Here is a 16,204-nt window from a genome sequence, read left to right as displayed (position 1 = left end):
AGAAATAAGACAACAACACTGGACTGCAGAATTATATATATACATTTTGGTAACCGGTGAAACCGGTCTGGTTCTTTTCCAGTCCGATAAATCCTGGCTCATAGAATTCAAACTTAATTTTTGTATTATTTAAGAAATGATGATTAGAATTAGAGTTAGCTATAACTAAGTAAGTTTAGTCGCAAAAGTTAGCTTGGTTGATATTTATTTAACTCAAATTCAAACCAAATTTGACTTTAGAGGTTTGACTTATTGGAGTTAAATTTGATGATTTATTCTATTTGAATTTGAGCTAACTCATGCAAAACAGAAGTAAGAAAAAATTGAGTGTTATTGTTTTCTGCCTTGATTGGGGCTTAGATGTTACTTTTAAAAACTAAGGCTGTCCATAGGAATCTATAATTCTGGAAAGACGTACTGTTTATCTGAACGTAGGAATCCAATCATGCAAAGTTCTATACTTTGTGTTTGGCCATCACATGTGGACCAAACAAGCGTTAGTATAACGCTAACTCAATCATTTACAATGGAATTATTAATAAAATTTTGTGTATTTATTTTAAAAATATAAATTATATATTTATATGTATTATTATATGATTAAATAATTTTAAATTAAAAATAATATAATATCTAATAATATAATGACATATATAAGTTTGTACATAATTATTATCTAAAATATGTATATATAATATTTTTTTAAAATTATATGTATAATTTTTGTATATAATTTTATACATAAATAATAATATATTATTATATAATCAAATATTATTTTATTTTTAATTTTTAACTATCCAATTATATAATAATATATTATTATTTGTATATAAAGTTTTATATAAAATTATGTACATAATACTATTCATTCTTTATTACTTATTTATCCTACACAAAAAATTTAGTTTTATAAATTAATAAAATTATATATATATATATATATATATATATATATATATATATATATATGTATATAATTTATGTATATAAATAATATATTATCATATAATTAAGTAATATTAAATTAAAAATAAAATAATATTTAATTATATATATATATACACGAATTATGTATTAAGAGGGAGTACATATGAGTGAGCACATACGGCATTGTTATTTATAAAATGGCGTTTGGACCATTTTTAGGGTATCATTTGAAATTTCTTCGAGGATTTCCCCTTAATAATTAAATGCAAACAATTTTCCTATGTGGGTTTAAATGTTTTGAGTCGAAGCCTTTGGGGATGCGTGTGTTATTTTCCTTAAGAAAGGGAGTGCAAAAATTACGTATAAATTAGAAAGCTCGCACACAAGCCCACTTTAAAAGAAATTGGTTTCTTGCACTTAGCTTATTAAGCTCTCTGACCATCTGTGTTTATTAGCGTTTTTTCTCTGCAACAAACCCAAACCATTCGATCTCCCCAATGGCTAGCAGTAATCTCCCCCGACGAATCATCAAGGTTTTTCTCCCTCTTTCGATTCTTCTTTCTGTTTTTTCAGATCGCTTTCCTTCAAAAAAACGAATCAATTTTGTTAGTTGAAGCCTCTAAATGAATGATTACTTGTGTTTTCTGTTTCATGCACTAAGTCTACCGATTATCCCGATTTGCTCTAATCGTGTGATAGGGATTTTAATTGATCGAGATCTTTGCTGTCTATTGAACGGTGAAATTAGGGTTTTGTTGTGGATGAGTTTGTGTTGTGTTTTTAACTTGTTTATTTTTTATTTGTTGATCCAAACAGGAAACTCAGCGTCTCCTTAGTGAACCAGGTGAAATACTTGATTACCTTTCCACTTGTTTTACCTTTCAATTTATTTGCTTTAGCGTTTCCTTTTTTGAGTTCTGTGCGTTTAGGTTTGTTTCTTTGGGTTTCGGTGAGTTGATTTTGTGGTTTTTGGATACAGCTCCCGGGATAAGTGCTTCACCGTCCGAGGATAATATGCGTTACTTCAATGTGATGATTCTTGGACCAACCCAATCCCCTTATGAAGGTAATTTTCCGAGTGGAACTTTGATTTTAATGTCTTAGAAATCTTATTGCTGCTTTGGTTATATAATGTTGAAATCCCCATTTCGGTTGGTTTGTTCATGAGGACTGTCTATCATAGACTTTGAATGATTTCAATTTTTTGAGTAGTTGTGCTTTTAAGTTAGTTCTACTTTGACCTTATCTTTCATGGCATTCTTTATTAGATTTTACATCCTTTGTGCTGTGCTTTTTGGCTGAAGTTGTGTAATGAAAGTGGGTGGTGAATTTCACTTATTGCTTCTACTCGTTTATTTGGCTTTTGCTTGCTCTTTTATGTTTTTTATTAAGTAAAGAGCTTGAATAGTTTTTTTTTTTTTTTTTTTAATTTAGCAAGAAAAATCAATTAGAAAGAGTTGTGTTATTGAGAAATGGTATCTCCAGGTTGCATGTTTCTTTTTTGGCCTTTAACTTTTACTTTTGCTCTCTGTACGATATGATGTATTGTTTCCATATATGTAGGAGGTGTTTTCAAGTTGGAACTATTTTTGCCTGAAGAATATCCAATGGCTGCTCCAAAGGTACTTAAATTTTTGGGCATTCATTCTGTACTGTCACTATCTTAACTTTCTTTAAAGGTGTCTACTTCTTATTGTATATGATTTTCTTATCCTCTTATTTTATTATGTTATTCAAGTTTTTGGCAGTGTGACAAATATGAAGAAACCTAACAGCCTGCGAAAGTTTTGTATGTATTGTTCCAAAGAACCTTTCAATGAACAAAATTCATATATTTACAACATTATATTCCTCTTCTTTTTAATATACCTTATAGATTTCTTACATTTTAAAGTTTTTTTCTCTCTGAGGAAAGCATTTATCCCAAAACTATCCATGTTTTGCACAATGCTTTGTAGGTATTAATTGTTCTCAAGTTTGTCATAGTGCAGAATGGATGTCTCTTTTCTTTTTATCTGACATTCAGACTTCTAGTAGTACATATATTTATGGTACTGAAAACTGAAAAAAGAAACATCGAGTGATACTAGTTGACGCTTGACAATAATAATTAGATAGCTAAATAGTAGATTGTGTCTTTCAAGATTGGATTAGGCTCTTTTAAATTTCTATCCTGTGACTGCAATTGTTTCTTGGTGAATATTGCCAACATAAAAGTTGATAATTGTGTTGAACCTGGTGATCTATATCAGTATATCTTCCTTTTTATTGTTACACATGCTACATTGGGTGCCAAGATGTTTGATAATTCATACATATGGAAGGTGCTCAAATTGCTTATGTGATCTGGATGGGTAATTGTCTATGGAATGCCTTCGGATGATTTTTAAATCAACTTGGTAACCTGTTTGGCAAACACATTTTTTGGCTGTAAACTTTTGATACTGCCAGAGAAGTTAATCTTGTGCTTGTCTTTTCATTTTCTTGGATGCCCAGGGTTGTGATCTAGGTCTTAAATGGATTATATCCAGTCCTAAAGGTTTGGTTTCCATATGTTTCAAAATTAAATCCAATCTCATATCAAGGATGGCTCGTTGGTGTATTGAAATTGGATCCTTTTGGTAGTCTCTTCATGTTGTGGTGGTCAAAGATTGGCTTGTATTCTTAGGAGATTATACATTCCATCTATTATTACCATGTTATAGTTGTAGAATTTGTATGGTTAGGTTTAATTTAGGTTTCATTATATTTTGTGTTTGCCCATAAGATTGCCCACTTTTTTTTTCATAGTGATTTTTGTTGTAACAGGTTCGATTCCTAACCAAGATATATCATCCTAACATTGACAAGGTTGGTTATTACCTTTTGTGCTTGGGGCTCCTTGATTTAGCTAAAGAACTGATGTTAAAAATGTCTCTTCTGGTCTTACCAAATGAAATTCTTTCTGCAGCTTGGAAGGATATGCCTTGATATTCTGAAAGACAAGTGGAGTCCGGCTCTCCAAATTCGAACTGTACTTTTGAGGTATTTTGTGCTGTGACTTTGTAATTTGTCATTTGTAATTTGAAATTATTTCTATGTTGGAGCCTATTATGTTCTGAATCTATGGCAGTGGTTCAGTTTCAGTGGTGTTTTATAACGGGGAAAAACTCACCTTGGCATGTTGCTGAAGCCTTCACTTTGTTTTATATTTTTTATTTCTTGAACAATTTTCTGTTGTAATTATTTTTGCTTGTCTATTCATATAGGTATTCGACTGCCTCTAAAATGGAAAGTAACCTTTTTTTTTTTTTTTGAGGGGATGAGTTTGAACTGTTGTAATTGTATTTTTAAGTTTATATCTCTTGAGATTAGAATGAACTTACATAGTTAATTTTGGCCTTTTTTTTTTTCTGTTAGCATTCAAGCACTTCTGAGTGCCCCAAATCCTGATGATCCTCTCTCCGAGAACATTGCAAAGCACTGGAAAACAAATGAGGCAGAAGCTGTTGAAACAGGTAATGTTGATACTTTTTCTTGGTAATTAAAAAGTTTTTCATTTGGATATGGAATTTAGGTATTATTTTTTTTTTATGTTTGGACATCGCAGCAAAGGAATGGACGCGTTTATATGCGAGTGGTGCATGATGTGAATGGTGGAAAGGTTTACTTATCTAAAACAACAATTTGTGTAATGTATGCTATCATTTACTGTCTATTTAAAATTAAAATGGAAGAACTGATGATGTTTTTTTAATATTGAGAGTTTGATATATTGAACAGCTTCCAGTTACTCTGCCTGTTATTTATATTCTATTTCTTCAGTTGGAAGCCTTTCGTCCTTGAATTTGTTGTATGAATAGATATATAATATGTCTGCATATGTGATTTATATGACGTTATCCAAGGCTAGAAACACTTTTGAACAAGGGAAGGAATCATGACACAGTTTTCAGGGTTGTAACTTAAAATTGATATCTGAATGAAATTTTTTAAATTTTTGTTTATTTAGATTGTTGTGATAATTTTATTAAGTGAAATCGTTTACTTAATTTTTTTTTTCAGCATTCCGTTAGTATTTAATTTTAATTTTTAATGAAAAAGTATAGTTTTTTATACAGAAAATCGTTTACTTAATTTCTGTATAATTTTTTAGATCGCTGTTGTGTTTTTTTTTTTTTTTTTTTAATTTGGGTCTTTTTTGGGTGGCTTGATCAACGCCACTGAATCACCTCGCCAGACTTCCAACCCCGTAAGCTTCCTCAAACTTTTTATCCTGTTTTATGTCACAGTTGCTACGGCATCAAAATGGTAGCCATAATAACTGATAAGTACATTACTGCCCTTAGTTGATGACCAGAATCGACTTCTCTGATGTTTGTTTATACGCAATAACATCTTCGTCAACAAGAAAAAGGGATAAAGATTCAAAAGTGGTAAAAGCAATAACAACTTCGTTGACAAAGATTCAAAAATGATAAAAGCGATTAAATTGATATATCGAGATGGCTAGGTTTGAAGTTTCCAAACTCTTGCATAGATTGAATTATCAGTTTTCGCACTTACGAAAAAATGATCAAGTTGTTATATATAAACATAAAAGTGAAATTTAAAAAAAAATTACTCATTTTAATTTTTTATAAAATTATTATTATTATTTTTTTTAACATTTTGATTTTAGATACTCGGAGCTGAGAAAGTGTTTTTCAACATGAGAGTTCACTATCAGAAAACAGTCAAATCATCCGAAGCGCACACATAAATTATTGACTAAAAATCATAATTGAATGCTTGGTTAATTACTATATTTTTTTACCAAAAATAAATGTCAAAATCTTCAAATTACATGACGGTAAAAATCCTTAAAGTTTATAATGACATTTTATCGATTGTCTCATTTTGGAATATTTAGAAAAAAAAAAAGACCAAATATAATAACAATCTCTTTAAAAATCCAAAATGGAAAAACACTCAGAGAGTCGTGGTTAAAGCAGCTATTTGAAGTACCTGATCGAGAAAAAGAGTAAGAGAGCAGCATTTGGTTACATCTATGAACTGTTCGATTATCACACCATCACAACAAAACTCATCACTAAGTCGATCATTAGGTGAATGACAAAATTGAGTAGAAAGATGATCATACTAATCGATGAGGGGCATCGCGATTACAATTAAGCATTGGGTATTCGTTTAAGCAGCTTATACTTGCCAAAAGCATTCCTCTGCTGCCACATATATGGTATGAAAAATGATCGATATAAGGGAGGTGACATCTCCCTGTCCAGGTACGGCAGTACTGCAATTGGCTGAAAGTGCATATGATGTTAATATAATCATGAGGGAAAAGCCAAGGGAATTGAAGAAGGTATACACAGATGAAGGTGACTGATTTTACCTCCCATTTTGACAAGTCACTACCACGATATGCAAAAGGTCGACTAAGCTCCAGCTCAACAAGGAAAGTACACGCATCAAGATCATGGAGCTGCAATTTAGATGGTGGGTTACTTCACGATGAATAAAGCCAATGACATAATAATAAGAAAAAAAATATCTTTGAGTTTTCTAGAGATGAATGGTAGCTTACATATTGCTCAGGTGATGCCTTGTTCTTATTGTTAAAATATGGTGGTGCTGCAGAAGTCCCACCCAAGGTAGAGTTGAAAGGGAGTGGAAGTAGCCCTCGGAATCCATCATCAATCCATCGAACTTCACTAACAAAATTAGGAATGAAAAATGAAGAAGGATAACGGTGCCATTCACTTCCAACACAAACTACAGAACCTGTTGATGCATAGAGTTCAGAAATAGGTTAAATGAGTTTCCATCTCAAATACTCAAGGCCGTTCTCCTGCAGTTTGAAGAAATTTAGAAATTCTGTTTAACTGAAAAACAGCATTCTTGTCAGTAAAAAGTCTTTCAGTCATTTCTACACCCCAACTTTACCAAACATGTCTAAATCATATAAAAAAACAAAGGCACAACAATCTGAATCAAAATATGTAAAAAACTTTTCTAAAAGTACTCTCAACTACTTTGAAGATTTTTCGCAACTTTTATATGGATATATTTTTTAATGGGTATACTTGCGGGAAAGGGTGAAATATCGGCAACAATTATATAGCCCCAGAACAGATGTTACCTGGGTCTGCATCATCATGGTGCTCCAAAATCTTGTATACCTCCATTGGAGCAGCATAACCATTAATCAGTGAAAATGTACGGGAGTGGGAGGCACATAATATGAGACTAAGAGCCAAAGGCCTAAGAAATTTTGCTGCCTGCACATCCAACCAACAAAAAGGCCATCAATCACAGCCAGCAACATAGATGGACAGATTATAGGAATATTAAAGGAGCATACCGTAACTAGCCAAGAATTATTATAAGGATTATACTTGTCTTGGAAGAGATCAGGAAAGCTCTCAATGACAGCTGAAGCAGCAACACAAACAAGTGGGTATACTGGATAAAGGAACCTGCAATCATGCTGCAGGTTAGATGGAAAAAAGATAGACAAAAATTAAGGTTTGGGACAATTTCTAAAATCATATTCAACCAATACTGAGAAAGGAAGGGTTTTATGTCTTTATGATACCAGATGAGAACTCTCAGTTTGGAAATTATGCAATTATTATCATAACCTATATGATCCAAGAGTACCCAAATACTGCTATTCAATTTTAAAATATATTGAGATCATTAAATTATTTCTCACAATATTTAAAAGTCACTTGATCCCAACCTTATAGTGACAGATTATTCAGAAATTAAAGGTCTACATTGAAGCAAATACCAAAGCCAAAACCTACACAGCTGCATGTTCTAGAATGTTAAGAGAATACAATTAATCAATATTTCTATAATCATGATTTATATTTCATAAACTAACTTCTACATGGTCTTAAATTCAAACATTCCATATAGAACTACATATTTAAGTTGAATGGATACATAAGATAATAATTTCTTGTTAAAATTTCGAGTTTTAAGATGGCAAATGTATTATGAAAAGGACAAAAAATTCATTCCATAAATCTAAGTAAAAGAAAACAAGATATAAACTTATAAAATCTATCAGGAACTACCCAGACCCATCTGACTCTCCAAAAAGGAAAATTACAAGATAGTTATAGCAGGAAACAGCAAGAAATAAGCAAGGACATTTCTGGACTAAGATCAAACTGATCATACCTTTCTTCCTTGTGTGGTTGCATTGACATAAATGCCAACCAAATATAAAAAGGTGAGACCACAATCAGCAGATCTGGGGCATACTTTTTCCTTGCGATCGGCAAAATTGCCAGGAAAAGCAAAGCAAGAATAAAACAAAAGTTAAAATTATTAAACCCATTTCTCAAATAATAGAGAGGCCCTTCAGTTCCATATAAATGGCTCTCACCACCTCCTACGACATTATATACCAGCAAATTCAGTATAGATGATGTCCATTTTCTGTAGTAATGGTAGTCAACATACACCGAAAGTGCCTGTAAAATTCAATTCCTTAGTGATTCTCGCTTAATGCGAATAGCAAGAAACTTGACAATACATTCCAAATCCAGAGAAGCTATATATGGATTTTAAACCTAGTGATCAGATTGACTTACAACAATGGCAACAGAGGTGACAGCACCGGCAAGACATGATTGCTTGAATCTTCTAATTAAAGAGTATAATACAACTGGCAGAAAAGCCAAAATTGAGAATGGCCAACCAAGGATTACTCCAACAGCTGATATTGCAACAGCCATTGCAGGTTTGTCTAGAAGAAATAATCCAGATGAAAGACTAATGGCATACATTGAGAATGAGCTAGGGAGGAAACCTAAAAAATCACCCCAACATAGTGGAAATTAGAAAGTCAGATAACTGGAACATATAGGAATGCTTATTAACAGAATTAATTAAGACCTACAAGGCATGGTCACTCACTAGTGCTAGCAAAGAAGCAACCACTGGTTAAGCACAGCATCGCAAGAGCATATGAGGCCAGACGTTTTCCATACTTCCTCGAAACTGCTACCACAAGAACAGCATCTGCAACAACAGAAAGGGCACCAAGAAAGAGCCTCACTGCATAGAATACTCTCACCTATAAGAATGAAAAAAAATATGCAGATATCAAAATATGAGTCAACAATCAAGAAATGTCATAAGAAAACTTCAGAAGGTAATAAAAAATCTTACTTTCTCATCAGCAAACAACCAGGAGGCCGGTCGGCCCACTAATTCATGAAAAAGAAGGTATAAATATGATCGAAGAGCAAACTGAGAACTGCAGTGGACATATAAAAATGAAAATTTTCTCAATAAACTCTTCCAAAATTTCAATCTTTAGCAACCATTAGAATGCAGTTGACATTCCATTTCACAATCAACAATCTATCTGTTAAATTCCTCGAAATTACCCTTTGAAAGTTAAACTAGAATTTTCAAAAGAACCCAAAAAAGATTTATACAAAAAAGGAAAAATGAATTAATATAATTAATCTTACAGTACCTGTACTCCCACGTTTGGAAGCCGGATTTGTAAAGCAAGTAGTGAAGCGGCTCCCAGTAATTGAAAACCTCGTCACAGTCGTGAATGATGTTTGATGTAGCGCTCATGTAGCGTAGCATACCCAGAGCCACCACCGGAAGGAACCACCCGAGTCCTTTATCCTCCGATTCCTTCTTCAGCTTATCGTACTTCGTGTACGTGGACGATGATGGCGGGGGATCAGTCGGCTGTGAGCGCCTCTGCCGCGTCGTTAGAGACATCGAGCTTCAAAATGAATTCTAACTGTCGGTGAGAGCGACAAATGAAGAGCGAGTTGAGGGTTACTGATTTGGCAGACTCACTAAAGAAAGGATCCTCCGGCGTGGAATAATCCGTTGCTTCGACCCGAAGTAAAATATGGGCTTTTATTTTTTTGCAAAATTACTAGGCCACCCCTAAGTTTTACAAAAAATAACAGGATAATAAAGTTTGAATTTCTGATAGAGAAAACCCTCTTCGCATCAAAATCAATTTAATAAGACAATTCTAATCAGATTAATGTTATATGAATTTGGTCCATGATGAGGATAATGAGGATAAAAAGGATGAAGATTAAGGAAGAAGCTCAGAGCTCATCATCAATGGAGGAGAATATTTCTGTAGGGAAATACGTGGAAGTTTGCAGCAAAGAAGACGGGTTTCTGGGCTCTTATTTCGTAGCCAAAGTGGTGGGAAGAGTGGGGAAAGAGCGGTTGAAAGTGGAGTACACGACGCTGGTTTCGGAAGAAGACGAGAACAGGAGGCTGAGGGAAGTGGTGGCGGTGAGGGATGTGAGGCCGTGCCCGCCTCTCATTAGGGTGGCGGAATTCCACATGTTGCAGAAGGTGGACGCGTACGACAGAGAGGGGTGGTGGGTCGGAAGGGTTACCGGCAGAGGCGGTGGTGATGAAAAGTATTATGTTCACTTTGACAGTAGCGGAGACGAGATCGTTTATTCTGGTTCACTGTTGAGAGTTCATCAAGAATGGGACGATGGAATGTGGGTTCCTTCTGTGAGAAGAGGTTTGCATGGATTTTCATGAAAAACTACATTCCAAGTCATACACAGAAGCAGTTTTCAAAACCTTACATGCTATGTAAAAAATAGGTTTGTCGTTGAATTTTTTGATGTGAAATTTATTTTATAAAGTGTTTAAGTTAATATAAAAATAATTAAATATTTAAAAAAACATCTTCATCTTCATCTTCATCATCAACAAAAATTGTGGAAAGAAAAACCAGAAGCATCTTACATCACATATTAAAAGGCTTCATAGCACTACTTTTATTGTAAATCATAACAACATTTTTATTGAGTTTCATAAGTTGTTGCGGCAATAACACTGCTAATGGCTATGCTCTGATAGTATTTGAGCACAGCAGCCTGATCATACGACCACACGGATTCACCTCAATTTTACCCGTGCATAAAATTATTGGGTACCAACTCTTTCCAAGAGTGAACAGAAAATTAAAAAAAAAAAACCCTCGAGAAAAGCTCATAAAGAAATAGTTTAACCGGTGTTCTGGAGGCCAGCAGCAATACCTTTCATGGTCAAGATGAGTGTGTCCTCCAAACCAGGGGCGTATTCGCTTGATCGATTCAGTTTCACAAGCTCATCACCAAGTTTGGCCGATCCTGATTCCATAATTTCCTTGGAGAGATGTGGCCTCAACTTCACATTGTAGTTTGGATCACGGATTCGTTTCAGTGTGTAAGCTTGGCACACGTTGAGAGTTGTGATGTATGAATTGCGCAGCCTCAGCCTTTGCTTCAGGTAGGGGTTTCCCTCCAGAAGATCCTTGTGTCCAGCAATCTGTAGAAACAAAAGAAAGAATTAGTTCCCAGATCTGAGAGTAAGAACCAGGCATCATAAAAAGAATAACAAAGCATTCTGTTGGTGTAACTTTACCTGCAAAAGAAGGCTCTTGGTTTCTTCATAGTTGGTCCTCAGCCTCTCTCCAAATGGCCATAAGTCTTTAGAGACAAGGAGTTGGTCAAACTGGGCCGCTATCCCAGGGTTTCCCTTGGCAAACACCATTTCAACCAAATCAATGGTGACCCTAAAGAATGGCCATGCCTTGTACATCTCCTGCAGCATAGGAAAATTTTTCACATCCTTCTGCATGACATGTTTGAATGCAGCTCCAAAACCAAGCCACACAGGAAGATGAAATCTTGTTTGTGTCCAGGCGAAGATCCAAGGGATTGCACGGAGAGATTCGATACCACCACTTGGCTTTCGCTTAGATGGACGACTTCCAATGTTCATTCGGCCATACTCCAGCTCTGGTGTAGCCTACAATCATATGCAGAACAGGATTATCTAATTGATCACGAACATATCATTATTTTGAAAAGATTAAAAAGTGATGCATGTGTTTACTTACAAGGCGGAAATATTCAACAAATCTAGGTTCCTTAAACACAATGGAGCGGTATTCCTCTGTTGCAACAACAGCCATTTCATCCATCAGTGCACGCCATTCTGGTTTAGGTGCAACTGGGGGATGCATACCATGCTCAAGTGTGGCAGCTGTAAAACGCTGAAGTGTTCTAAAGCACAAGTGTTCTTCCCCAAATGATTGCTCGATAACCTCACCTTGGACAGTAACACGGAGTGAGCCATGAATTGTATCTGGTGGTTGAGATAATATAGCAAGATGGGTTGGACCGCCTCCTCTTCCAACAGTCCCACCACGACCATGGAACATGGTTAGTTTGACACCAAATTTCTTAGCAACTTTTATAAGCTCCTCTTGAGCCTTATATAGTTCCCAGGCGGCAGAGAATCGTCCAGCGTCTTTACCTGAATCTGAATACCCAATCATGACTTCTTGCTTACCATTAATCCGATTTCTGTACCAATCAATTGAGAAGAGCCGAGCCAGAGCAGCAGGAGCCGCTTCCAGATCCGCAAGCTTCTCAAAGAGTGGAACAACTCGAAGTGGCTGTTTCACATGACACTCACGCTGTAGGAGTTCAACGGCAAGCACATCAGATGGTGCAGTTGCCATTGATATTATATATGCTCCAAAACTGTCAGCTGGGAGTTCTGCTATGACATGAAATGTGTTCAAAACATCAGCAATTTCTTCAGTTTTAGGAAGATCAGGGCCAAACAATGGTCGTTTGCCACTGAGTTCAGATAAAAGCCATTCCTGCCGGCGCTCTTCAGACCATTCACGGTAGGAACCAATTTCCAGGTGTTTGGTAATTGCATCCAAGACATCAGTGTGACGATCAGACTCTTGCCTTATATCGAGCCTAACAAGTGATAGTCCAAAGGTGGAAACTTGCCTCAGAAAATCAAGAAGGCTTCCATCAGCAATTGTTCGGTCACCACAAAAGCAGAGTGACCTATAACAGAGTTCAAGAGGTTCCAAGAACTACAAACAAGAAACAAATTAGTAAAAAGAAGCTATAAGAAGGTAGAGAAGAGAAAGGCAATTCATGCTGCGGTGTCTGAATCAACTCTTGAGTATGATTTGAAAACAAAATTATTTAAATCATAATCCAACTCAAATAACATTTTTTCCTTTTCTCTTGAAAATTACTTTCTTTATGATACCTAGAGATGACAATTATGGCAATAATAGCGTCAGAAAAAAAAAAGAGAATAAAAGTTTACTATATGATAAACAAACAGTCATATGAAAGAAAACGAAAGAGATACCTCCTCAACATTGGTGAAAATTCCCTCCTCTGGAATATCAGAGATTCCATGGGCCAATAGGTGACGAGCACGTTCACGTGTCTGATACAGCTTATCCCTCACATCCCCAAGAATTACACGATAGGGTTCATTTGGAGGAACTTGTTTCCAGAACTCTGGTAGAAAAAGGCAGATTAGAAACATTTTGAATACATTTATATCCTAAGATATAAATTTGAGAATGATTTCTGCTGCGATTACCTATGTAGTGCTTTGCATCTCTCCTTGAGGATCTAAGAAGTTTATCTGCACGAACACGAAGCTCATCACTGCAACGCCACATGGACAACTGCAAAGGAAAAACTAATTTAAAACTTAAAATAATGATGACAACATAATATACAACAACAATGTATGAATGAAAATCTATAAATATGGAAATGAAGCTCCTTACAAAGGGACAAAAAGAAAAATCAGAGAAGCAATTGAATACCTCAAACATAAGATCCTCAATTTGGGAGTAGTACATGTTAGCAGCCATCATTCTAGCCAACAAGCAAACATCCCTTGTGACCTCAGGAGTCACCCTTGGATTTCCTGAAATTCATAACATGCAAAAATTAAGCTTTGGCAGACAGAGGAAGACAGAGCTCCTGAGCTAGACATCCACACTTCTGACTTCTTGCATGTCATCATTAATTTGATCACTTAGCAATGTTGTTAATATAATAAATATTTCTTATGATATTTCCCCATGAAAAAAGATCATACCATCACGATCACCACCCATCCAAGAAGAAAACTGAATAAGAGGAGCATTGTAAGGAACACGCTCATTGATCCCAATGTTTCTCAAAGCTGTATCAACACGGCGCAAGAATTTAGGAACACCCTTCCAGATTGTCTCATGGAAGTAGCTCATTCCTGCCCTCATTTCGTCTTGTGGCGTTGGAGGGGTCCTTCGGATTTCATCTGTGCGGAATGCAGCTTGAATCTGGAAGACCAAAGAAATATAGCAAAAATATTAATATTGCAAGGGTGCTTTTGCGACCAGTTAACAAATGCTAGGTTCCTGCTTTAGATCATTTATTTATTTAAAAATGTTACTACAGAAACAGGGTTAAATAGCTAAGAAAAAAATTAAAATCTCAATGCTAGTGAAACATAAAGTAACAAAGAACCATTGGCCTACCATGGGGATTATATCAGTTATATTACTGTTGATAGGCAGTCATTTTGCAATTGAAAACTATACTATGTGATACACAAAATTCACCAGAAGAAATTGTTAATTCAGTATTGAACAAATACATCAATTTTCAAACAATCACGCTGGCTCAGTAAAATGTCTTGTAATGGTAACCGGAGACAAAGTAGAAGATCAATTGAACACTGGTAGTCTACCTCTCGCTGTAGAGACTCATCAAGCTCTTGCTTATCATCCGGGATGATATCTTTCGCATATAACTGGGCTAAGCAATTCCGAATCCTGAACACATCAGAAAACTCACAAAAGTTACAAAGAAAAGCTGAAGGACATTCATGAAATCTGATCTTCATATGAGAGTAGAAATCCAGCTTACCTGAAAATTACTAGGCAAGTACTTAAAAAATCTAAATAAAACTGTACAAAGGTGAGAATCATAAAACAAACCTTCCATGCTTCTGAAGCAAAGATCTACGGATGGATTGAGTAGGATGAGCTGTTAGGACCAGATCCACAGTTTGATTCTTCAGAGCATCAAAAACCTCCTCTGGAGACTTCTTCAGTTCTCCCACAAGTCTCTTGAAGGTTTCTTCAATGTCAGATTCAGTTGTTGCAGAATTCTCATCTGAGAAATCACCTGTTTTCACCTTCTTGATCCTTCGACGGTGGGCAATCTGAACCTCCTCAGCTAAGTTGGCCAAGTTAAGCATGTGGGAGAAAGCCTTAGCAATAACAATGGAGTCCCCAGGATCCAAACTTGTCAAGACATTTCCAAGCTCCTCAAGCTTTTTGGGGTCATGCTTCCCTTCATACTCAGCAGAAAGCTCATAACATTCTTGAACCTAAAAAAATTTAATATCATTAGTTAAGTGGTAAACATTCATAATCTTCTTAAACATTTGATCACTTTAATTCAGGTTTTAAACTAATCAAAATAGCCGAAGCTGTGCATATAATTCAATCTAAAATAGATTATTTTCAAAGCCTTTTAGATACTTTGACTTAAACATAATTATAATAATTGTTCTTCAACCGTTATATGGGAATCATTTAAAACCATCTAATCCATGAGATTCTGTGTTCGATAGAAAAAAAAAAACTTGTTCCAGAAATTTTACACCATAAACTGAGATTTTTACTATCAGTTTAAGACTGTTTGGCTACATGAGGATAATCTAAATTCAAGTTTGAAAAAGAAATTCTTTTTACGCTCAAAATGATCGGAAAAATGAGTCAAAAGAGTAAATGACAAACCGTTTCTCTGAGATCCTCTCCGTGCAAATCTTGAAGAATATCAAGAAACCGATCCAAAAGCAGAGCATCATATTCAATCAACTTATCATCTTCACTGACTTTTCGAGGTGCCAGAGCCCTCAGCTGTGCATCAATCGATGCCATCTTTTCTACATTCCTAGGCGCTGCCATTGTTCTTCACTCTTTGCAGCTAATCCTTCTCACTGATGAAAACAAAAATTCAATAATTTATAATCAAAACTAAAAAACTAAACACATAATGAAAAAAAAAAATCTTGTCAAAACCCAGAAAACTAGATCCGAAACTTTGATGGCAAAAACAACACGTTTAAAGCGCAAAAAAAAACGTAGTATTAAGAAAAAAAAAATCTAAACTTGTGGGATCATTAGAAACAGAGGAAAAAGAAAAAGAGAAAAACATAGTATGCTTACAAATGGAGTTGAAAATTGATGGATCTTGATAGGTACCCAGATGAGGATAAGTGAAAAGAGTAACGTATAATGGAGCAACTAAATCCGAGAAAGTGATATTGAGGAAGAAATGACGGAAATTGGATCAGAAAAGAGAGAGGGGGATACAGAGAAGAGATGAGGAGATAGCCATACACATATATATAAGAGACTGAAGAACAGAGCACAAGAAGGATTTTTTTTTTT

General features: G+C 35.1%; 4 protein-coding genes across 5 annotated transcripts; 2 read left to right on the top strand and 2 right to left on the bottom strand.

Moving 5' to 3' along the window:
- The first annotated feature begins 1,308 nt into the window (after positions 1 to 1,308).
- LOC123230086 (ubiquitin-conjugating enzyme E2 35-like) lies at positions 1,309 to 4,838 on the top strand. 2 transcript variants are annotated; one of them, XM_044656213.1, is made up of 8 exons: positions 1,310 to 1,463; positions 1,747 to 1,774; positions 1,910 to 1,996; positions 2,494 to 2,552; positions 3,739 to 3,780; positions 3,881 to 3,954; positions 4,330 to 4,427; positions 4,520 to 4,838. In XM_044656213.1, the coding sequence occupies exons 1-8, from the start codon at positions 1,428 to 1,430 to the stop codon at positions 4,555 to 4,557; spliced, it is 462 nt and encodes a 153-aa protein (XP_044512148.1). In that variant the 5' UTR covers positions 1,310 to 1,427; the 3' UTR covers positions 4,558 to 4,838. The 2 variants fall into 2 exon arrangements, with proteins under 2 accessions (XP_044512140.1, XP_044512148.1); XM_044656205.1 differs by having other exon boundaries at positions 1,309 to 1,463; positions 1,747 to 1,996.
- Positions 4,839 to 5,891: 1,053 nt separating this feature from the next.
- On the bottom strand, positions 5,892 to 9,824 carry LOC123209377 (dol-P-Man:Man(6)GlcNAc(2)-PP-Dol alpha-1,2-mannosyltransferase). The gene is made up of 10 exons (XM_044627397.1): positions 9,413 to 9,824; positions 9,100 to 9,187; positions 8,845 to 9,004; positions 8,520 to 8,737; positions 8,104 to 8,399; positions 7,274 to 7,388; positions 7,052 to 7,190; positions 6,497 to 6,693; positions 6,305 to 6,394; positions 5,892 to 6,215 (listed from the first exon to the last, which is right to left on the bottom strand). The coding sequence occupies exons 1-10, from the start codon at positions 9,670 to 9,672 to the stop codon at positions 6,081 to 6,083; spliced, it is 1,698 nt and encodes a 565-aa protein (XP_044483332.1). The 5' UTR covers positions 9,673 to 9,824; the 3' UTR covers positions 5,892 to 6,080.
- Positions 9,825 to 9,981: 157 nt separating this feature from the next.
- Positions 9,982 to 10,473, top strand: LOC123226217 (protein AGENET DOMAIN (AGD)-CONTAINING P1). Its single transcript, XM_044650781.1, has one exon. It carries the CDS (start codon positions 9,982 to 9,984, stop codon positions 10,471 to 10,473), a length of 492 nt encoding a protein of 163 aa, XP_044506716.1.
- A 216-nt stretch (positions 10,474 to 10,689) lies between these two features.
- On the bottom strand, positions 10,690 to 16,204 carry LOC123209371 (phosphoenolpyruvate carboxylase-like). Its single transcript, XM_044627385.1, has 11 exons — positions 15,980 to 16,204; positions 15,548 to 15,750; positions 14,741 to 15,135; positions 14,491 to 14,575; positions 13,858 to 14,080; positions 13,580 to 13,683; positions 13,348 to 13,435; positions 13,108 to 13,262; positions 11,822 to 12,820; positions 11,344 to 11,730; positions 10,690 to 11,247 (listed from the first exon to the last, which is right to left on the bottom strand). The coding sequence occupies exons 2-11, from the start codon at positions 15,716 to 15,718 to the stop codon at positions 10,945 to 10,947; spliced, it is 2,910 nt and encodes a 969-aa protein (XP_044483320.1). The 5' UTR covers positions 15,719 to 15,750; positions 15,980 to 16,204; the 3' UTR covers positions 10,690 to 10,944.

Source organism: Mangifera indica, chromosome 1 (assembly GCF_011075055.1).
Source record: "Mangifera indica cultivar Alphonso chromosome 1, CATAS_Mindica_2.1, whole genome shotgun sequence".
In the NCBI taxonomy this organism is placed as follows: Eukaryota; Viridiplantae; Streptophyta; class Magnoliopsida; order Sapindales; family Anacardiaceae; genus Mangifera; species Mangifera indica.
This window is presented reverse-complemented; position numbering and strand designations above follow the sequence as displayed.

Coding starts and splice junctions, on each gene's coding strand:
- LOC123230086 (XM_044656205.1), top strand. CDS start 1,428: ATGGCTAGCAGTAATCTCCCCCGACGAATCATCAAG. Junction 1,464..1,746: donor TCCCCCGACGAATCATCAAG/GTTTTTCTCCCT, acceptor TGATCCAAACAG/GAAACTCAGCGTCTCCTTAG. Junction 2,553..3,738: donor ATCCAATGGCTGCTCCAAAG/GTACTTAAATTT, acceptor TTGTTGTAACAG/GTTCGATTCCTAACCAAGAT.
- LOC123226217 (XM_044650781.1), top strand. CDS start 9,982: ATGAGGATAAAAAGGATGAAGATTAAGGAAGAAGCTCAGAGCTCATCA.
- LOC123209377 (XM_044627397.1), bottom strand. CDS start 9,672: ATGTCTCTAACGACGCGGCAGAGGCGCTCACAGCCGACTGATCCCCCG. Junction 9,188..9,412: donor TTCCAAACGTGGGAGTACAG/GTACTGTAAGAT, acceptor TGTCCACTGCAG/TTCTCAGTTTGCTCTTCGAT. Junction 9,005..9,099: donor GGTTGTTTGCTGATGAGAAA/GTAAGATTTTTT, acceptor TCATTCTTATAG/GTGAGAGTATTCTATGCAGT.
- LOC123209371 (XM_044627385.1), bottom strand. CDS start 15,718: ATGGCAGCGCCTAGGAATGTAGAAAAGATGGCATCGATTGATGCACAG. Junction 14,576..14,740: donor TTGCTTCAGAAGCATGGAAG/GTTTGTTTTATG, acceptor TGATGTGTTCAG/GATTCGGAATTGCTTAGCCC. Junction 14,081..14,490: donor ATGAGTCTCTACAGCGAGAG/GTAGACTACCAG, acceptor TTGGTCTTCCAG/ATTCAAGCTGCATTCCGCAC.